The 23016-nt window shown below is 37.0% G+C and overlaps 1 protein-coding gene across 1 annotated transcript in view; it reads right to left on the bottom strand.

The window, feature by feature from the left end:
* Nucleotides 1-382: 382 nt before the first annotated feature.
* Nucleotides 383-23016, bottom strand: part of apolpp (retinoid- and fatty-acid binding glycoprotein apolipophorin) — a 69472-nt gene continuing 46838 nt past the window's right edge. The window contains exons 38-59 of the mRNA XM_089649088.1: nucleotides 21714-21961; nucleotides 20901-21095; nucleotides 19476-19625; nucleotides 18742-18913; nucleotides 17596-17774; nucleotides 14374-14594; nucleotides 12618-12919; nucleotides 12040-12158; nucleotides 10963-11091; nucleotides 10611-10757; nucleotides 9657-9822; nucleotides 8629-8834; nucleotides 8357-8485; nucleotides 7538-7642; nucleotides 6608-6825; nucleotides 5490-5712; nucleotides 4154-4304; nucleotides 3310-3575; nucleotides 2208-2331; nucleotides 1880-1995; nucleotides 1526-1717; nucleotides 383-863 (exon numbers count right to left, since the gene is read on the bottom strand). Of these exons, the coding sequence (XP_089505214.1) occupies nucleotides 840-863; nucleotides 1526-1717; nucleotides 1880-1995; nucleotides 2208-2331; nucleotides 3310-3575; nucleotides 4154-4304; nucleotides 5490-5712; nucleotides 6608-6825; nucleotides 7538-7642; nucleotides 8357-8485; nucleotides 8629-8834; nucleotides 9657-9822; nucleotides 10611-10757; nucleotides 10963-11091; nucleotides 12040-12158; nucleotides 12618-12919; nucleotides 14374-14594; nucleotides 17596-17774; nucleotides 18742-18913; nucleotides 19476-19625; nucleotides 20901-21095; nucleotides 21714-21961 (3782 nt within the window). The 3' untranslated portion in view covers nucleotides 383-839. The remainder of the gene's footprint in view (nucleotides 864-1525; nucleotides 1718-1879; nucleotides 1996-2207; nucleotides 2332-3309; nucleotides 3576-4153; nucleotides 4305-5489; nucleotides 5713-6607; nucleotides 6826-7537; nucleotides 7643-8356; nucleotides 8486-8628; nucleotides 8835-9656; nucleotides 9823-10610; nucleotides 10758-10962; nucleotides 11092-12039; nucleotides 12159-12617; nucleotides 12920-14373; nucleotides 14595-17595; nucleotides 17775-18741; nucleotides 18914-19475; nucleotides 19626-20900; nucleotides 21096-21713; nucleotides 21962-23016) is intronic.

The following is a 23016-nucleotide window of genomic DNA, read 5'->3' as shown; positions in this document are numbered from 1 at the left end:
GGATGGGTGAGAACTAGCAAAACTTGTCACAATTGATGAAGGAAGCCTATTTTTAAATGTGATTGCCGCTCAAGAGTCCCAATTGCCCAGTGGGTCTTTGGAATCCCCAATTTGAGGCATGCTGTGTGGCTGAATGAAGTGAGGACGGGAAGGAGATGGGAAGAGTACATTAAGAAGTACTACAGAATCGAAACGTTGCTTCAGCCATGTTTAGTGATCAGATATCTAAGTAGCCATGTATTTCCCATCCTTCCTCTTTCCTATCTTCCTCCCCCTCTCCAATGTCATTGTTCCCACTGGCTCCAGGAAGATGGGACACTTGTGCGGTAATTACATTGAAAATAAACGTGATTTGGAGGGATGTTCAAGTAAAACGAAAATATTATTTTTAATTTTTAAATATTTTTAATACAACAAAACTAATGACAACATTCTAAGATACACATAATGTATTTTACCTTTTACAAAATAAAGATATTAATGTAAAATAAAATGAATAATATTTTTTTACATAAATAAATTTACTCAAAATTTACATTAATAAATTATTGTCTTTTTAAAAATACCCAACATTCGTACAGCCAATAAAGGCCGCCTCTCTTACAATAGGTATATAATATATATTTACAATATTTTATGCAGTTTTTGTGACAATTAGAAGATTATTTCTATTGAGAGAATTGATTTGTTAATCATAGTAATAAATTAATTCATGCTATTATGAAGGCACATTATTTTCTGTTTATTTCGAATACATGTTATATTATTTTAACTTAAAAGTAAAAGTCTTGAAAAGTTTTAGCGTATTGATGGAACTTTTCTGTTGAGATGGTGACTCCTCACTTCTTCTTTGAGCTCGTCTTCTGCAAAGGAAAATTTGGAATAATTAGATTTAGTAGCAATAGCAACATTCATTTGGATTCCTGTACATGTCGGCATTATAGGAAACAATATTGCCGATATTGGTAAAACGAGCAGCATCCAATCTGGTTAGAAATCTCACAAATCACTCTTCCTTCCTTGCCTGATATTTATTTCCGTTCTCAAGGATAGAATTTGCAATGTTTGGACAGAGAGTGTGGACACAATATTAGTCAATCCAAAGTGCTTACATGCCATACATGCCTCGGAATGCCACAAAATCGGGAGGCTGGTGTCGCGAGACCCTTTGATCTCTCCAACTGGTCGAGAGGGATAATTTGTTCATCCGTCTCTCCTGGACACACTGATCCTACCTACCCCTCCTTCATTTCCTTAAAAATACCCTCCACACAGCATTTCCAAAGATGTGTGGGGTTAATGTAAAGAAAATGCAAATTGAATTTGCCACATTTCCAAGCCCAAAAGTGTGAAGGAGCTAATCACTCGTATTGTTCTTTCTAGACATGAAATAAACCACCTTCACAATCAGACATCATAATGTAAGACACTCTTCACTGTAAATCTTCACAGTTGTGTCCATAAAGTGTGTCTGCCATTGAAGTCGCTACGTTTCTAAAGTATAGTGTAAAGAATCTACACTTACATTGTTCTTCCTAGACTTGACGCTGCAGCGCACGCTGGACCGGATGCCCAGGGTGGTGCAAGAGCACTCCTGCTCTATGGATACTCCGGCCAGGGAGTCCACGAGGGTCTGCGAGGCCAGCTGCAGGAACTGCTTGCGCTGGCCGGCGTTGCAAGCCTTGAACGCGGTCGAAGAGTAGACGTTACCGAAGGACTGGAACAGAAACAATAATTTAATATTTCATAATTTCATCAAGCTGAGAGCCGGCATTTAGTCACCAGGTGTTTGGAAGTAACCTCACTTACAAATAATGATTCTTTCATATGGCCCATCTCCTTCGCTTCTGTTATCTATGGTATGTAATAATGAACTTACCTTGTCAGCGTAAGTGATGCACTGGTCATCGTCATACTCCAGGTTACTCCTAAATTTGGAGTTGGAAGTTCCTCTCTTCTTGTCTCCCAGGATGAAGACATCATCAGAGTTAAAGCCTGCAGAAAAATAACGAAATTGTTACAAAAAAAAAAGTCGAATTGGTGTCAAAACCAGGCCAATATACTTATTAATTGACTCAGTTGATATTGTGATTCACAGAAATTCAAATGTAACATTCTCATCAAATGAGCATAATGGCTATTTGACTTGATTAAACTGTTTTGTGTTTATGAACACATTGGGAATGAGAATTTTGCAAATAACTTACCAATAATAGATCCAGCATTCTTGACTCCTTCGGCTGAAAGGCCTTCAATGGGGGTGATAAGGTGGGCCACAATACCGTTCTGCTTCAGGAGATGAGAAGATATGGTGCTGCCCAAAAGCTGGAACTGAAAAGTAATAAAGATTTTGTTAGTGTTTGCAAACATAGGAAGACACGTTATAGAACCAGGAGACATAGCCGAATTCCTAATGACAGTTATTTTAAGTGTTATTATAAAGAAACCTTTCAGATATTCGAGCGACGCTCTCTTCAAGGAATTTAATGTACTAGATGTCCGACAGTGTTATATACAAAACAAATCAAAACATAATGAAAACAGCCGAACACAAACATCAAACCAGAAGTAAAGAAAGGAATGACCTTTCCGTTCCAACAAGCAACAGAGCGGCTTATCAAAAACTATTTTCATATCTCGGTCCTAAAATTTATAACAAAATCCCCTCTCAGCTGAAACTGTGTGAATTGTCATCCTTCGGTCCAAGATAACAAAATGGTTATTAGATCTAGGCATGACTGATTCCGAAGTATTACTAAAAAATGTAATCTGATAATTATTTATCACAAACGCCTTTTATGTATCTTTTTATGTTTCTTCACTTTTACTCATTTTCTCTATTCTTAAATCCTGTATTCCTCTAGGATAATTTGAAACCTGTTAATTTGACTGTCCTAAAGCGGGAAACTTTCCTAGTTGGACAGTCAAAAGCTTCCTTGCATAAAATGTAATGTTATAAAAAATAAATAAACGGTTCTAGCACGATCAAATTGACAATATCGGATCGATAGACTTAACTTGCGACGATTTCACATCGATATCCCGAACATGGTTGCACTGTTGATGGCAGAACCGATATTGATACAAAATAAATAAGAAATCATTTTACGATGGCAACACTGGCCTTTATAAAAATTAACAATTTTGAATTGAAATACTAACTTTAATATGCATTGGCAGCCCGCATATACGTTATGACACTAAAAAGGGACTTCATTACATAATAAGGTCTTTAACACAACTCGTTATATTTGAATTACTTTTGCTTTTCCAAGCCAATACGAATAGGAATCCATGATAGCAACTTACGATTGGCACGAGAGCAACCTGGCAAGATTCAGAGTGGACCATGATGATCGTCTTGGCCGCCTTTGGCCTCCAGTCCAGCTTCGCTCCCAGGCTTGTGTAGGTCAGGTGGAGGTTATCTACCCCCAGTTCTCCGACCACATCCTGCAGAGTCTTGGCCAGCTGACCGAGGGTGTTGTCGGCCTTTTCATTGTCGGTAAAGATGGGAGACTCCCATTTCTTGGAGCGTTGTTCGTTCTTGAAATCAATCTTGGCACCTGCCAGTTTGGCTGTGAAGAAACAAAAAGTCGGTATTTCTTCCAGTCGGTGATATCATTTATTTGTCAAATATTTAAATAGGTAGTGAAGAAGCTTTTGATTATTCGTCAAAGATTTGGCTCAGTTTCTGAGAACTCCATTAGAGCAAAATTATATATATCTCTTAAACGGCTGTATGTACGAGATAGAGGTTTGTGTCACTAATAAATATGATTATGGCACTACAGAAACCAAGCTTTTCTCAAAACACCAGTTTTTGTAGTTAGGCCCCTGTGATCCTAAGCCCCGAACTGGGAATCGAACCCAGGATCTCTTGTCTTATCGGCACAGGTGTCCCACTCCACCATTGGGACCTATTTATTAAACTTCATATTTGTCGATATCATATTTCAAATTTATCCTTCAAAATAAGTTAAAGAAAGAGTTGTTTTTTGAAGTTTGAAAAGTTGCTGGATTTTACATAAATAAGCACTTCATTTTATATGTCAAGTTAAAGGAACTATTTTAAGTGGCAAGTGAAAAACTTAAATGCTTATTTTTAAGTGGTAAGGGAAATTCTTGCTGCAAAAGTGAAATGTTTGTTACTCACGATTGTCAATGTCGTACAGAATGGGGAAGCGGAGATTGGGGCTGATTCCAACAAGGGTGACCTTGACGTCATCAATCTTCTTGTTCTTAAGCTCATCGATGAACTGTGACACCAGTGGCACCACCAGTTCCTTGTAGGTTTTTTCGTTAGCCTGGGAAAAAGAAAATTTTGATCAGTTAGGTATGTCAACGATTTTTCTTTCTATTGTGGTATTTGACTGATATTTCAATTTCTTTAACTGGCAACAACTTGTCCTAATACTGGAATTATCTGGTCTTTTTACCAATTTCTTGAGAATAATGTGGCACTTCGACAATGCCAGATTTGACCAATCTGAGCGTGAGTTGCCTCTGAGTAAGCTAAACTCCTTCTTTGACTCAAAGAGAGACAATTACACGGAAGAGGAGTGATTGATGTGACAGTATTTAGTAGCGCTGAATATTAGACTAATTACTGTTGTGTTAACACCTTTTTCAGTATGTTCAAATGCATACTAGGCAGACAAGCAGACCAACTCTTGCAGTAGTCCAATCTCGAGACTTCAAGAACAAACCGGAGTCTTAGCGGAATCTCCTGGAAGGCACCTTCTCATGGATTTTAATTGTCTTAGATAAAATGATAAAATACCTAAGTTGAGTTCTCATTGAAACAATATTTTCATACAAGTAAATACCACGAAAGCCAAATGATTTCAAGAGAACAATATCAACTCCAGAGAATTGTTATTGGACTACTATCAATTAAGTGCTGTCTTCTGGATAAAGCAAATCGCGTAATCCCGCAGTTTGCGTGATAGTTCATATTAGCCAAACGACATAGATGGCTCTAGTATAGATAGATAGAGGTTATGGACTTATCCGAGAGATGTCGGTAATATATAGGATCGCCCTTCCATGGTGATACCAAGGTAAGGGGAAAAGTGAGGTTTTTGAAAGCATAATAGATAGGTTGTTAGCCTCCAGGCTGTCATACACTCGGTATTATAAGTGTTTTTAGTCTAAATAAAGACATACCGTCTTACCAATTAGATTCTTACACTCCTGTTCAACGTTGTTATGGTAAAGTTGGCCTCAAGCCTGTTTAAAGACCGTTTTAATCAAACAAATGCCATGATAATAAGTGAAGTTTTTCACTGTTCTGACCTTATGTTTGTTTTGTTGTGAAGAAGAAGAATGCATTCACAGCTGCTTCAATTCAGCTTTAACCTATTTCAGTTTAAAACTTCATCAATGGAGTGAACAACAAATAACTTACGATCATTTGCAAGGATCACAAATTTTCAAAGTACTTATAAAGTAATATCAGTAACAGTTGAGAAATTTAAAATTATTTTTACCTTGGTGGTCTCAACGGCGATCACAATATCGGCCTGTTTGGTCGGTGTCTTGACCTCGAAGTCCTCGTTCGTCTTGTAGACAGTTCCTTCCACAGTACAGGTGGCGCATTCTTCGGGGAGCATGATTGGAATGCCGCTTGCCTGGCAAGCGAGAGTGTAGGCGCGCGCAATCAGGCAGGCATCTTTCTCGGAACCGGTTGCGGTGGCGTGCTGACACGCTTGTCTGCAAGAATAATTTTATCAGTAAAGGGTCGGTATGCGCCAATTTAATTAATAATATATTGTATTCATCGAATACATTAGTGTCCAAGTTTCGGTGCACCGTCTACTGGTGCCCTGAAATATTGATCCCCTGTCAATTCGTCTACGTCAATTTATCTCCCGGACGGTGACTGAATGCTGTATAATGATATACCTAAGACGTATATATATGGTAACAACCATACTAAAAGATTAAAAGTGGAGATTGGGAAAAATACAAGGCTGATGCCTGACGCTAAACATAATGGACGACAAGATTATAAAAGGACACTTAGATGGCTTGGGCATGTAGGACGGAAACACAAAAAAGGAGTGAGTATAAGAAGTTAGGTGACCAGATAACTCATCAAGATGACAATTCAACACACCCGTGAAAAGTGTTATAGAGTTATGCAACAAAAACTAGGTTAAATAGGTTACATATGTAACTTTGTCAATTTGAAGAGTTATCTTGGAACCAAGAAGTTAATAGTAGAAGAGGACGCCCAAAAAATACATGGCACAATCGAATGAATCAAATACTTGTGTCGGGCCAGTAAGTTTAAAACAGTCTACACTGTAGGTAATAGAGGTAACCATCGGGAACATAGAAATGAATGTTCTCCAAGTCTTCAAACCGTCCACAAATCAGTCTGAAGAAATGTGTAGCAATGTTTACATCCCTTCTGACCCGAAGATGGTTCATTCCGAGTATGTCCAAGAAAAGTCAGTAGGAGAGAGCCACGGGTTGTAGCCATACTCCCTCATGTAGAGAAATGATAGAAATCTTTCTGAACTCTTGGGAACTGCATCTAGCTGTTATTTCTATACAGTACTAATGGAGACAGGAGTATGAAAGCAATTAGATAATTTCTCACCTGTAGTTCTTGATGTCAACGGAGAGGTCGCACAGTCGGAGGGTAGACCTGCTGCCGAAGAGGGTGTTGCAGATACCCGAGGACTCGACCCCGTGGTGTCCATGGTGTCCGTGGTGTTCGGCATGGGCGGAGATATCTGAGTGGTCCACGGTCTTGACGACAGCGCAGCCAGCATCCAGCGCGTATGCGCTGCCGAACTCAGATTCGGATGTACTGATCTGTTAATAGAAAAGATTGTTTAATGTGTGTAGACACCAATTGCTGTAGGAAACGTGATGAGGTTTAAGAAACACGTATTCTTCTTTTATGACAATGTCCCGCCTTGATGGGAAGAAGGCTCTGAAGCCTGGAAGACAGGTTGTGACCAGGAGACATTGAATTTATAGCATCTAGAATCAATGCAATGCTTTAGATGGTGTTAAAATTAACTGTCAACCACTGTTGCTTTAATTCTTAAGCTATTGATTTGCAAGGTTTTGAACTCGACTAAATCAGTCTACATATTTATGTTCTGTTCAAAGCTCACAGGATAAAATCATTTTCTGTTATTATTTGAAAACATGGAGTCGTTTTTTGATAATATGATGTGCTTCCTAGAATCTTTCTTTTTCTGTTATAACCGCAGAGCAAGCCAACCCTTCCGACTACCAAAGTGGCATCATCCTTTTTTAGTGTAGATATTAAAATCATCATGTGACCGTTTCATTTAAATAAAATTCAGGGAATTTATCAGACCGTTCTTTATTGAAGAGACCTTAAAACTGAACTATGCTGTTAACTCATAAAGGATAGTGTTGCCGATGTAATATTTAAAAAAAGAAATGGTTGATTGAAGGAGGTTTTCGTCAGAGTTCGTATCTTCTTTGTGGAGGGCTTTTTTAAGGAAAGGAAGGAGTGAAAGCATTGTTATTTGAATATATGATTGTTTACCTTTCCATTGGGTAGCCTGAAGTCATCGAAAGGTTCATTGTTTCCATCTCCGAGGAGACCACGCAGCTTTCCAAGGTAGAAGCCGGACACTTCAACGTAGCAGAGCTATAACAAATATACACAATAATTTAGTCATATTAGCTTTAGAAGTAATGATATATAACACTAATATTCATATTATGTAGCTTTACACAGCGAAAACGCACAAATGGTTTACATTTTGTCCATTACAAATTTGATCCCTATTATTTTACATGCTATCTGTCGTTCACACTCACTCCATAGGATAGCTACAAATAAAAATGCTGCCATCTATAATACCTATTCAAAGAGAATCTTTGAAGTTTTCATATTATAGTAAACATTCTGTGAATTGGTTTGAAATTGATATACATATATGGGGCAGGTTAGGGGAGCTGAACTCGAATCCAAAATAAAGTAGGTAATTAATTAAGGACAATATACTATACCATTGTTTAACAAATATATTAAAGAATAAATAAAAAAAAATAAAAAAATGAAAAACCTCTGAAGTTTATGCTCTATGTTCACAGATGTCAATGTTTCCACACATATGACATAGAAATAATTTAAAGCATTATTTATAGATCGAAGACTTCGATCCGGTAAGTCCCATTTACTAGTATAAACCTCAAGGGCGCTGTATTAGAGCCTCTTTAGATCTTTGGCGCCTTGGCAAGCCTGCGCTCGGAGCAAACTGCTCCAATTGCGCCTACACAGGGCCGGCCCTGACGATATGTAATAAGTTAATACATTTAAGTTGAAATACACACGGATTAGTATAATAAAATGACTTACATCCAGGTTGTATGAACACTTGATGAACGCTCCGTAGTTGGTCATTAGGACGATGGTTTGTCCGTCCTTCCAGGCTACTATATCAGATTTTTCCACTGGGAAACCGTACTTCTGTCCATTGAGGGTTAGCTGAAATATAAAAAGCAATAGTTAGTTACTTTCTTATTCATTTAAGAACTGCACGAGAATAATATCTATGTATTAACTTATCTATTCTGGTGTTCAATAAATAGATATATTAGGTTAGGTTAAGTTGAACATGTAATTCTTACCAATCCCTTCTCGTTGACTTCAACTGCGTTTCCAGACTTGTCAGCCAGCAAGACCGACTTGGCGTTGCCCTTGTCCAGGGTGATGGCGATGGAGAAGTTTCCGTCCACTGCGTCCTGCGCCAGCACGTATTTGCAGCTGCCCGGGAAGGTGAGGTGGCGACTGTCGAACGTGAAGATGTGCTGGCCACCGGCAATCAGACCCCTCACTAGCAACAATTAATCATCATTATGAGATACTACATTGGATGAATAACTATCGAGTCAAATAAAAAAGAAATATGTTGAATAAGTGTAGACCTAGAATGTTCAGTAGCACACTCTCGTATTGTTATTGCCTGTGCTGTAGTTTTTATGCGTTTATCTTTGAATTGCACTTTTACAGGTTTATTTGCTATCGATTTATTTTGTCTTTATTAGATAGGGGCCGTTCAAGTATTATGTAAGCACTATGGGGGGGCAGGGGGGTCTTTGCTTTGCTTATTTTTGATGACATGGGGGGGTGGGGGGGTCGAGATAGTGATTACGTCAGCACTGCTCAGCAGTAGTTATTTTTTTTTACACATTGGCAACCCACACATTGTCTATGTTTGAAAACCGAATACATTAACAGAAAAATGCATATAGGTACCAATTTTTACGTAAGCATGGGAGGGGGGGGGGGGGGGGGGTAAGAGCTTTGCTTACTTTTGGTGACAAGGGGGAAGAGGGGGTAAATAATTTTAATAAATCTGCTTACGTAATACTTGAACGGCCCCATACCTTTACACTCTTATGAGTTATTGCTAATCGATTTTTGTATATTAATATTTTTACTATAACTCCACACAGGAGGCCCTGAGGAAAATAATTTCCCTCGGGACCTATATCATCTTTATGGATGCTGTATCGAGGATCTTTTTTGGTACCTAAAAGAAAGAGATGAAGTTCAAGACAGGCGAGTGCTATTTGATGAATACTCCCCGTGTGAATGCTATAGCTACTGTGATATTGGGATGGTGGAATAGGAGTCAATAGACAGTGATGCTCACGTTTGTATGGTGGGATCAGGTCCACCGGGTTGAGGCTCTTGGGCCAGTAGGCTTTGATGACTTCCTCGATGTCAATGTTGGTTTCTGGAGTCAAGTAGTTCAGGAAACTGAACTCTGGCAGCAGGGCAGCGGGCAAACGGGGAATACCGGTGAACGAAACTGGGAGCTGAAATAACAAAATAAAATTGAATTTCTATTTCTTTTTTATTTAATACTAGTGCAGACCCGTGAAAAATCACAGAACATAATTGGGGGAAATGTGTAACTGGAAGTAGGAAAATATTAAAAATATATATATTTGCCTTTCAAAAACAAACATTGTCAATTTTAGTGATGTTCAAAAACTGTTAGTAAAATTTAAACAAAAGAAATACACGTTCAAGTACTGAATTTTTAATTAATTAATATTACATCAGACAAAAGGCACATCAGCAGCTATTTGTATAGCTACCGAATTGTAGATATTTAATTTAACTATAATTTAGTTGCTGCGCCAAAAAAGATCATTTTTTTGAAAGGTGCAAATTAAACTTCATTTTGACATCTTATTTTTATTTTAGGACTTATAATATAATAGCTTTAATAAGCAAAGAATTCAATGAATAATTCATTGATATACAATACATAATAGAATTTGTGTAAAATAAACATTCAGGGGGATTTTTAATGCAACCACAGAACGTCATTCTCTAAAATGTACTATGTAGAGATGCGAGACAACTATTGAAAAATGGAGAAACCAATTGCTGTGTAAGACTGTTAGCTCGCTGAATAATGCAGTTACGAGGATGAGGAAACTTTTGAAATTATTCCATTTTTTTTTTTATGATTTTTTAAATTGGCTGCATTTCGGCCAACTTAAGCTCGCGGGCAAACAAGCTCCGGTGGTTATGCTAGGAGTTATTTACATAGCTACTGAAGTGCGATTTAAATGAAACTTGTGACAAAACTCACGGTAACGAAACTTCCGGGCACGACATTGGGGGTGTTTACGCCAACGGATTCCCTTATGTAGGTGATGAGGCTATCGAAAGCGGTGACCAGTTTGGAGAAAAGACCCTTCAGGGCTTCGGAATCGTTGACATCCTTTTCGTTGAGCTTCTGCAATAACAAGAAAAAAATAATAACTATAATATACTTAATGTATACATATAGGGTTATCGGATAAACAAAACATTGACCAAACAGAATATGATAAAAGAATAGGTTATATTAGGTTAGGTTAGTTATATATTTGTATGGTTGTTTGGATAGGTTAGGTTGTTCAGTTAGGATAGGTTAGGTTTTATTAGGATTGAAGACTAACCTTGTCCAAGTAAGTCTCGAGGGCTTCGAAGAAAGCTCGAAGTTCATCTGTGGGACTGATGTGCTTCACCTGGTTCAGCACCTCCTTCAGTAGATTGTTAATGCTTTCTAAAACTTTGTACTCTTGTAGCTGGAAAAAACAATTACATATGTTGAAATTACAATGCTCCATTTTTATTTAATTAGTTTAATATGTAATTACATATTTTCCATATGGCATCTCCATCGATTGAATCCTGTTTCTTAGAAGAAGAAGACTAAGAAGTTTGGGAAGTACGGCGCTATTCATCTGGCCAATAAACACAGCTTAAGACATTTGAAACAAAATGGTGGATGCTGAGAATATTTACCACTGCAATCTAAATCACTGCAAGTACTAAAATACTTCTCGAATCATCAGTACTTAAGTATAACTTCAGTCCTTTAGTCTACGGCCTCCGTGGGCGAGAGGTAAGGCTCTCGACTAGCAAACAAAAAGTCGCGGGTTCATATCCCGGCGTGCGCTGTAAAATTTATTTGATGAATCTGTGTAATGTTTTATTAATTAAAAAAAATATATAGTATATTAGCGGTAAGTTCCAGAGTGGAAGATATTCTCAGTACCGCACTGGTGTAAGACCACCATTCAGAAATAAAATTTTACTTGAAATGGCTTTAGCCGTGTTTGGTGACCAGATTACCAGGTACTCCCCTACTTTCCTCTTCCCCTCCCCACTACCTTCAGCCTCACAACATACCCCAATTGGGGATGCCATAGGCTCACTAGCTCCGTAATGGCGCCTGCGTGGCGTGCCAGATCGGGAGGGGCTGGTTTGGGAAAACCCTTTGACCTCTCCAACTGGTCTCTGGACCCATCATCTTGCAATGCAGTGAGACTGATATGTTCTTATGTCCGTCACTCTTGGACGCCCTGATCCCTAGATTACTACCCAACCCTCGTGCCTTTTACTTTCTCAGAACTTCTCCTTCCTCTCTTTAAAAAAGACCCTCCACACAGCAGCCCCAAGATGACATAGGCCCTGAGGGAAATTATTTGGGGTTTTGGTAAAAATAATTAAAAGTTTAAACTTAAGCTTACGGCATTCTTGACCATCTGCACAACGGGCAGACTTCCAACATTCTCTCCCAAGTTCTGGAGGAACTCCTTGCACTCCTGTCTGGCCTTGGTAATCAGCTTCTCGATGGATCCAGCGAATTCTGGAACATTAAATTTGCAATGTATTAATACCTTCTTCTTCTGGTATCCTCTACTATTGGAGGTTTTCTATCATCAGTTTATCAAGTGTTTGGTGACCAGATCTTAATAACCAAGTACTCCCCCACCTTCCTCTTTGCCATTACTTACCCTCCCCTCTACAATCAAAAAATATATGCAGACTGCCAACAACGTATATTAAAGTTAGTATTTCAATTCGACAAGTCAATTTATTAGTACTTTAAATTTTACTATAAATAAATACGCCAATGTTGCCATCATATAACGATTTCTTATTTATTTTGCGTCAACAGCGCAACCGCGCTAGCGATATGGATTTAAAATCTTCGTAAGTTGAACCTTTCGATACAATATTGTTAAGTTATCGATTCAATCGTGTTAGACCCCCTGACATTTGTGTTGTCTTACAAATTTTTGAAAAGGTATAAATATTTGCTCACCTTCAATAGATTTGCTGACACTTTCCAGAAGTGGCTTAAACTCTGCAGAGTGTTTCTCCATGAACTCGGAGACGTAGACCAGATAATGGCTGAACACGTCGAGGGCGCCTCCAAACAGCTGGGTGGCAATCTTGCTCGAGGAGTCTGCCAAGCTGGAGATGGACGGCAGAACCTTGTCGGTCCAGATCTCGTTGATCCTGGACAGGAGTTCCGTGACGACGGAGGATGTTTGCTGGATGACCTCGTTGATGCGTTCGCTGATCTCACTCGTTACCTTTGTGATTGACTTGACAATGCTTTGACTGAAATAAAAATAAATGGTGAGATATCAAGTTTTCAGTCTAGCAGTTCGTAATGGAGTACCAGCTGTTCCCGACTGTTTGGAGACAGTGGAAGCATGGATATTTTGTGAGATTGAAGGGAAGGAGATGAGACGTGGAAAAGTAAGGTTGGTTTGAAAAGTACCTGACTATTCAGATCTGCTCACAAAACACCTTGCCATTTCAAGCCACATTTCGAATCTGAATTGTGATCTTTACATATTGAGAGTATCTATCACTTTGGGTGCTGTTACCCACAATTATTTGAATGTAGGGAAAGGGGCACGGATGTGGCATTGGAACTGTATTGAATGCTGTTAAAATGGCTGAGGCATTTGTCGTATGCTTAATAAACCCATGTACGACCGTGTTAGAAATGTGAACTTCCGGAAAGAATGCAAGGCTGATGTAAGCTTAATGATCAAGAATAAGAAAGATAGTTTGAATGGATAGAAAAAGTGAAGAGTGCAAAAGTCCGGGACTCGCGAGGAAGACATGATCCGTTGAATCAATTACTTGAGTTGAATCATGCCGAGAGTCAGAATAAGAGAACAGTGTGTGTGAACACACATACGCCTCGGAGTTTTCATTTCTACAGCATTCAGTTTACTTTCATCCTTATTCTGCCAGTCAGGGTTGGTATCAGCACCCATTGTGGACTGCTGGCTTCCCTACTAGACAATATTTTACTAACAACCACATTCAGTCGTCTTTTAATAAAGTTTTGTTGTCTTTACCCTTATTAAGGCTCCATAGCAAGCATTCAAAAAGAAGAAGAATATGATTTTAAAGGAAGATAATATACATAAATAAGAATGTTAGAGGGAGCAATAAATTTTTTTTAATATTAAAAAAATTGATTATTGGCGAATATATTTTTAAAAAACATGACTTATAACAGAGCAAAAATCTCTCTACAGATGTTTTTTTCATGCAAATAACATGTTAAATAACAAATGTGTTGTAAGAAAGGTTTTTGGTGGTACGCCTGCTTGTTGAATGCGTAAGAGCGAGATGACTGATAGGGGTATAAAAGATGACGGATGCATCTGCTCGCTCTCTTTACCCAAACCGACAGCTCAGAGATAAGACGTAGACAATCCGCACTTAATTGTTAATAAATCATTATATTGGAACACGCGTTATAATTATTGTGTTCCACCAAGTCTGTAAATAACAGTCTAACAGTTATTTAACATGTGTTTATAACAATTTTCGGTGCGTACTTTGCGAAATTATTTTTCTATCGAGGGAATTTCATTTACGTTTTCAACTCGGCAAATAAAATAAATGTATTTAGATTATCTTCAAAAATAACATATATGTTTTTAAGAAATTAAAAACTTAAAGTGTTCAAGGGAAGTATGTTTTAAATTGGTATTAATTCGGAATGCGGGGTATTAATATTTAACAAGTGTAAAGCTTTAAGTACTTACATTGTGTCGGCCAACTGCTGCAGAGCCTTATCTGACTGCAATTCAGCGGAGATCTTCTCCAGCTCTGCCTTGTACGCGGAAATAACTCCCTGGAAATTGGGAACAGCCTCTTGGACGGATGTTTTCAACTTATTAGCATCAGAGGTGGTCTCTTCGGTCTGCTTCTTCAAGATGGTCTCTCCCTTCTTTACGAGGTTGAGCAAATCAGCGCGGGCTTTTTCCTGTAAAAGATTTATCAAATTAGTATTTTTCAAATAACAAACAATGCCACCATAATTTTTTTTTTTTTTTTTTTTCTTAGGTTTGTCAACAGTGATTCATATCAAAGCTCTCGAAATACAATTACATTAATTAAACTTGGTTGATACTATCACTAATTACAGACAAACACAACATTGATGAACACAACACTTTAAGTAAAGAATAATGTACATGTATGCACCTACATGCATACATGTATACACACATACATACACTTACATATACATTTCATAACAGCAACAGTAATTATTTTTTAGATCAACACGATAGGTAGCTTTAAGTCTTGTTTACGTTTGATTTGAAGGAGGCCAATGATGACATTGACAAATCAATGGGATGACTTTTATATGTCTCGTTAAAATAACGGCACATTCTCGGTAAAGGTGAGTCATACCCCAGCTTAGTTTTATATTTTTTAATATGTAACGGAATATAATGTATAAGTCGGGAACCAATTCTAGGAACGTTGAACATAATTTGATAGAGTAAGAAAGGGCAGTTTATTAGAGCATTAACAATTTTGAAAAGAAAATTTAAATCAATATTTAGTCTTCTCTGTTCAAGGGTGCGTACATTGTAGAAATTTAGTCTATCGGTGTAATGAGGAAGTGATCGAGCTCGCTTATCACAATACGCTAGGTGGTACATAAAATGTTTTTGAACCCGCTCTATTCGCTGAATATGAACTTTGTAGGTTGGACTCCATATAGAACTTGCGTACTCCAACACGTTGCGGGTGAAGGAATTGTACAGCGTTATTTTTGATTTGGGATTCTGAAAATGTTTACTATTTCGTTTGATAAATCCTAGCATTTTCAGGGATCTAGAAATAATGCTGTCGATATGAGGTGTGAAAGTTAGTTTTTTATCAAATATTACGCCTAGGTCCTGGTTGTGACTTCCTGGAGTTTAGTACCGTCGATAAAATATTGAGTTGAGATAGAGTTGCGTTTACGTGTAAAAGTTATGTGGACACATTTTAAAGAATTCAGAAACATTCTATTGTCAATGCACCACTTAGAAACTCTGTTGATATCATTTTGAAGAAGTATTGAATCAAGTAATGTGTGGATAATTTAAAAAATCTTACAATCATCGGCGAACAATAAAATTTCAGAATCCAAAATAACATCGCACAAATCATTTATAAAAACAAGGAACAAGATCGGGTCCAAATGGGACCCTTGAGGTACTCCAGACGGCACATCTAATCCTCTTGACTCATAACCATCAAATACTACTCTTTGTTCACGGTCAGTTAGATAGGAGTAAAACCAGTTTAGCAAGGTACCATGAACACCCATGCGTTTTAGTTTATGTATTAATAATCTGTGATTTAATACCATAATACGAATATTGGGATCTTAGTTTCCGTTGCCGCGCATAGATGGCTCTGGTGATAAAGTAAGAAACTAGTCGGTAAAGTAGATTTCTAGTTCTTCAGTTGGAAATAGGGATACAAGGCTATTTAAAATTCGGAGAGACTTATACATTACTAGAGAATGGACATTGGCCTCCTGGTTATTCAATACACACTACTATCAATATTGTGATCTAGTTTCCGTTGTTGGGCATAGATGGCTCTGGTAGTAACTAGGCGGTAAAGTAGTAAGCCAGTTCTTCAGTTGGAAATGGGGAAAAGAGGTTATCTCAAGTTCAGAGAGACTTACTAGAGAACGGATATTGGCCTCCTTGCTGTCCAGTAGGGTGTATCGATTTTTAACTTTTTTTTTGTTTACAAATTCCAAGTTGAGAAAAAGTTGCTACTAGGTACCACAACTTACCACAAAAAGTTTTGGATTTTTTAAAAAATGTTTAGGTCTCCCGCACAAGGCCTAAAGTTTTAATTTTTTTCAAAAAATATCCAATTTTTATTAAATTTAAAAAAATAAAATCGTAACTTTTGTGTTTATTCCAAGTTAAAAAAAACAGTAATATTAGCGCATAAAAATAAGTAAGAAACGATTTTTTTTATAAAAAATGGATTTTAGGTCTCCCGCACAAGCCCTAAAGTTTGTTAATTTTGATGAAATATTGTAATTTTGTGTACATATATGAACCATGTTTTTTTTTAAGTTTAAACCACCGAAATTAATTTTAATTTTCTTACAGAAGGCATAAAATGAGTTCAGAACACAAAAGTTACGATTTTATTTTTTTTAATTAAAATTTTTTTTTATATTTTTTGAAAAAAATTAAAACTTTAAGCCTTGTGCGGGAGACCTAAACATTTTTTTAAAAATCCAAAACTTTTTGTTTTAAGTTGTGGTACCTAGTAGCAACTTTTTCTCAACTTGGAATTTGAATACAAAAAAAAAGTTAAAAATCGATACACCCTACTGTCCAGTACACTCGTCACCATTATAAGGAGAATTTCAGTCTAATTTCACCTTCAAAGTAATCTCAATTTTTAATATTCTGCAGAACTTGATCAAAGATTTATATAGCATCCACGCACAGCGGCATCTCGCCTAAGTTTCTACCTACACACCGAACGCTTAACTTTCATTGCATAGCCGCTTTGATAGTTTGTGCAGTTTGGTTGTAGCTCAATGGCACGCTTCCATACTTTGATTCTATTGGTAACAGAACAGTGACAAAATGGAACACGATAAAATAATAGGATAGGTTAGGTAAGGTTGGTTAGTTTAGGCATAGAATAAAGAAAAGACTAGAAATGCCATCCGTGTAAATTTGAATGGAAACAAATGTGCCAACTGACTTAGTACTTTTTGGTTCTAGACCATTTTGCCTGAAATTGTATATCGCCATTCCATTTGAGTTTCGTAATCATGGTGAAACAGTCACAGTTTTGAAAATCCATATCCCACAAGGCACTTCTTGTGTTGATCTTTATTCCATGAGGTTAGGTTAGGTCAGAACCTTTTCTATTGTCATTATTTTATTATCCTATTCTCTTGTCATTATCCTATATAAGATTTTAAGGGTATTTGTACTTACAACCAGTTCAACAATCTGCTCAGTCTTGACAGTCAGCACAGGTTTGATCTGTTTGGGCTGGGAACTGAGCACAAATTGTGCCAGGATTTTGCTCTGCTTTCCGCTGACTTGTTCAGCTTTCAATTCCACCAACTTCAGTGGAATTGCCTTAGCGGACAACACCACCTTCGAGGGTTCATCTGGAATACCACAAAAACAATATTAGTATGTATAACTAACGACCCATCATGCCGTTTCTCCGCAGAGACACACTCCTTACATCATTCGCAATCTACGTACTCTTCTTTTGTCATTCTAGCTCGAGAGCTAGAATGACAAAAGAAGATTAGAAGACAATTTGGGCCATGTCTCAACATGGCCAAATCAAGTACATATTTGATTCACTTGTTTTCTCATCTTCCTTGGGTATCCTTGTATTCTTCTACCATACACTTCTAATTTCATCCTTCCTTTGCAAAGCTAGCAATCCACTATGGACTACTAGGTTCGCTTCTTAGAACTTAGCGCCAACCACATTTAGTCCACCACTAATGCTAATGGAGTTTTCTGCATTTACCCTTCTTTCAATATCTCTATCAACCCTAACCACTTCCCTCATCCACCTCCTCCAAGTATTCATCATTCACAATTATATTGCACGCTGTTTTCGTACTCTCTTTTTCAAACACCATTACTTACTTACATTCATCATTAACTCATTCTGCATACATTTATTTATTTAGACATGAACATTTAAATCACAGGTTCTCTCACACATATTTTGTACCTATTTTTTAAATTGCCTTTTTAAATTACCATCTGTTGCATACAGAGATGAACTTTATTTCAAATAAATCCATTTCAATTGGTTTTGGGTACCCATTTTGCACATCTCTGGTTGCATATCTTAAAAACAGTTATCACAAATATAATTTTTAAACATGTATTATTATATGGATAAGATAGATAGGGATTGCCACAAACACGGCACGAACTGAAGGTGGATATTCCGATACTGTTTTCCATTCAAACTTTATGGAACCAATGACGGTGATTTAAACAAATGATATACTTTGTTCATTGTAGATAAAGATCTACATAAGGAATTTTCGCACTTGAGCACACATTGAGTGATTAAATTTACAAGATGATAGTCAGTCAACTTACTCAGAATTCCAGCCACCAATGAGGCGGTGTAAGGAGAAGCCAGGGACACCTCTCCGGTGACCTTGTAGGACTTGTCTTGGAGAAGGCAGATGGTCACTTCTCCCTTGGCGTTGGGAGATGTGTAGGAGTTTCCACTCTCGATGCGGATGACTTCAGTGCTGGGTGCCTTGACCTAAGAGATAATATTCAAATTAGTATTGTTGCTTTGTTTTGCAATTCTATTATTTCAATTGTTTCCCCACGATTTTCAGCGCCAATGGAGAAAGTAAGATAGCGGATCTACCAACACATAAGTATAAGTAGGACGACCTACCAGCAGTACGAACGAGTAAGCATATCTTGTCATCTCAGTCACACCCGTGATATAGAATATAGTATTCAATGCAACTTTCGAATACAAAAACGCTGTCCGATTTTATTTCATTTATACACACATAATATTCGAATGTCTATCTTTGTCAAACATGAACAATGTGTGAATTTTGTGAGACAATAACAAGTCTAGTTGTATTCTGACGTTATTAGGTGATAGGAAATAACAAACCAGCAAGCCATTAGCAAAATCTATAGTGTGCTGTAAAGTGCTGCCAGAAATGATTTAAGTGATATTTTTTTAATTCTGTGGTAGCACCTACCACAAATAATATATATGTAATGGAAAGAGTTCTTACAGTAAAGACTGTATAATCTTACAACTAATATTTAACAGAAATTGGTATAATTTATCAACTCACCACAAATTTCTGCTTGCTGGGGGTGGCTTCGAGCTGTAGTGAAGCTGTCTTGCGGCTCTTGCCGACTGCTACGGAGGCCTCCGAGTTGAACTTGACTTGATCAGCCGAGAGGAAGAATTGCTCGGCCAAAAGAGCTTCGAAACCAATAGCCTAAAAGTACAATCAAAATTAATTTCATGGATGAAGATAATAAAATAATATAATGATTAAAATTACTAGAAATTGTAACAATAGATTCATTTAAGATACACTCCGTCAAGTGAGTTTATATATTTAACTGTGGCAATTCTGAGTGACACCGATTATTCAACAAATTAAAGTGTGTATGTAGATTCAAATTCAATTCAATTCATTTTAACACTTAGGATACGACCAACTACAATAGCAGTTGAGTGAAATCATGACTACCTTCAGGTGCACTGCAATGTGCAGTGCATAGAGCTAGGTTTTAGAAGTTTTGAACGCATTTCAATATTATCCATGAAAATTCCTAAGTAAAACGTTGACTTTGTAGATGCCTGTCAATTATTTCAAATATAATTTTCAATATTATATTTGGCTTTGAAGTTATTAAACTTTGAAGGGTTAAAAACATTACAAAATTGTTAATTTTAATGCATTTTTAAAATACTTTTGGTAATAAGAATGCTAACATTAATATAAACAGTGTGTATTACATTTTTAACAGACAGGAAAAATGGCGTAACCTAATAATGGCGTAACCTAAGGTTTTTTGCTTTTACAAAAGATTTGGACATTTGCTAGATTTTCTTCAAAATAATATGGATAATTACTACGAAAAGTAGCATTTCAGAAATGTCAAACAGTAAGTGATTATAACGACACGCAGCAATTTTAGAATTAATTGACTTTACCCTCTATTATTAATTGATTTGTTAGTTGATACTGTTAATATAACTTACTTTGTAATATTATATTTGTTAAGGCTGCCGTGTTAATCTGTGAGAAATACTTAGGATGCAGGCGAATTCTCTAATTAATGTTTATTTACTGTCATGTTTTTCACTGTCTGTATATCTGTGTTTTCTCCAATAAAAAAAGCAAACTAATGGAGATATGCGCCAATAATTCGTAGCTTTCAAACAAATTTTGGGGACTATTGCTGTTTTTACAAAAATACCATATTTTTGACAGTCAATTTGAAGAAGACAGTCATTTTGGTGTCGCATTTACAACAACTTTAACAATCGTAGGCCCTCCATTTTCTCTACACTTTTTTAGACAGACTACAATATGTATATATTTTATATTCTACATATATTTTGTACCTATTGTATTATGTGTTAACAATTTTCCTTGTAACTATGTGAACTGCGGGTAGAGGTGCATAAACAAGGAGAAAACTTTTCTACCCGGTGAGTGGGCTGCTTATTGCTACTGTAAGACGTTAATATATTTTTTTACCTTTCCGTTGACATTGGCGTCGAGGTTGTACGACACCTGGGTCTTGAGGATATCATTGGACCTGACGACTTGCGGAGAGAACTTAAGAGTAGCAACCACTTTCTGAGATGTCTCCTTGAAGATGTCAAACACCAACTCGGAGTTGAGAGCATGGGAGACAATGTTGTACGAGGACTTTCCAGAAATCACGTGATCCTATAAAAAATACAAAATAAATCATTAGTATTTTTATTCAAGAAGCGGTGTGCAATGATTGTACGACAGCTGCACAACACTACTACGAATACCTAGGCCCAAAGATATTAATGTCCGTGTAACCCGGGCGTAGGTGAGTAGGTCCGTGGCCTGAAGCGATGCGGTGAAGTAACGGCAGGACGCGACTCGGGGGGCCGGCCGCCCAAAATTTGTACCCTTTCTTTATAATATCATTTTTTTATTATTTATTTTTTCTACAGCATTTATTTAGTCTGTTTTCATCCTTCCTCTGCCAGTTCCATGCCTCATATACATCAGGATATTTTATCAGTCTCTCCATTTCTCGAGAACATGCCTTTCAAAATATACACAAACTCATCCACCTGCTCCAAGAATTCATCATTCACAACTATATTGTACTCTCTTTTTCAAACAGCGTGATTTATATTCACTAACTCATTCTGCGTACAAAATGCTTTGTTCATTGAAGACACGGGAGACTGTAAAAGTGTAGAACTTTGATACCGAATTTCAAATTGCTCATTTTCGCACCCAATCAATTAATTTCATTTTTTACATACAAGCATAGAATAACGACGGTAATAATAATTGAATTACCTTTCCAAGAGATGGAGCCACGAACACTAGCTGTCCATTGGTCGAGATTTCCTTGCCTTCGACCCTCTTGTAGTCTCCAACCAGACGCAACAAGGTCTTGGATTTAGGGTTGTTCTTGTTCAGATAGAACACGGTCTCATGCTGGAGTGGGAAGGGGTTCTTGGCGGTCTGAAGGTCGGGAGCGGAGGTCGAGGTCTCCAGGCTGATCACACGGTCAGGAGTAGTCAAGGTAATAGCGGTCTGGTACACTGGGGAAAAATGGAAAATTGTTAATGCTAATATTGTACATTCAGAAATTAAAATATTATTATTTATTTCTGAAGGTATAGTGCGAATCAATGTCTTAAAGATGCAAAGAATAAAAGAAAAATTAACACATTTCGGCTGGAAAGGTAGTTCTACCCGTACGGTCGATTGATGCTTAATGTCGGGAAGGGTAGTTCTACCTTTTGCGCTGGCCTCATTTCAATGGCAGAAAAGATGGAATTATTCAATGTTTTTATATGAATATTATATACCAATCTCTTTGTAAAGGTTCCAACTATGTGTACATAGTTAACAAATCGTAATGCAAGTCTTCTTTTTATATATTTTTTAAATATATAGATATATATGATGTGTTACAAAACTCATTGTAGGATGAGAGGAACTTACAATACATAGGTGGGAGTTAATAGGTACAATTTTACATTGGTATTTTGATATCAACATCATAAGTTTCACAATCGAAATGATACACAAATAGAAAAAGGGAGGTTAAGTAGAACAAACAAGAAGAAACAAAAAAAGAAACAGACAGGGATATACACATAAGCGCAGAGCCAAGGTAGGAATTTAGAAGAAGGTACTTACCCATTAATACATTGGTAAAAATAGATTATGCTCGATTACATATACAGGGGATAGAAAAGGAGAGAGAAAGAAAGAAAACAAATTACAACACAACAAGAATTACATATTTTCATTTTTATATGTTTTTAAAAAATAATCTTTTAAGGCTTTACTTGGAAGAATCTGGAAGAGAGTTATAGAGTGTGTAGGCAATATAATTAAGAGATTTTATTCCATATTTCGTAGTGTGTATTAGAGGAATGCGGATATTATTGTTATTCCGAGAATTGTGGTTGTGGATGTCTTGATGTTAGTGTGGGTTGATTTATCTTCGTATCTTTCGTTTATATCGGTATTTCAACAAAAGGATAGTATATTATTTGTTATTGTAATAATTCAATTATTTTTATGACCGTGAAACCCGATTCGAATCTCTATCTCTGTTCTGCACCCACTCAACTCCTATGTGAAA

The sequence above is a fragment of the Hesperophylax consimilis genome, chromosome 29, assembly GCF_061612785.1.
Source record: "Hesperophylax consimilis isolate HC1 chromosome 29, BYU_Hcon_1.0, whole genome shotgun sequence".
Classification (NCBI taxonomy): domain Eukaryota; kingdom Metazoa; phylum Arthropoda; class Insecta; order Trichoptera; family Limnephilidae; genus Hesperophylax; species Hesperophylax consimilis.
The sequence above is the reverse complement of the archived record's forward strand: the minus strand, read 5'-3'. Positions and strand labels throughout refer to the sequence as shown.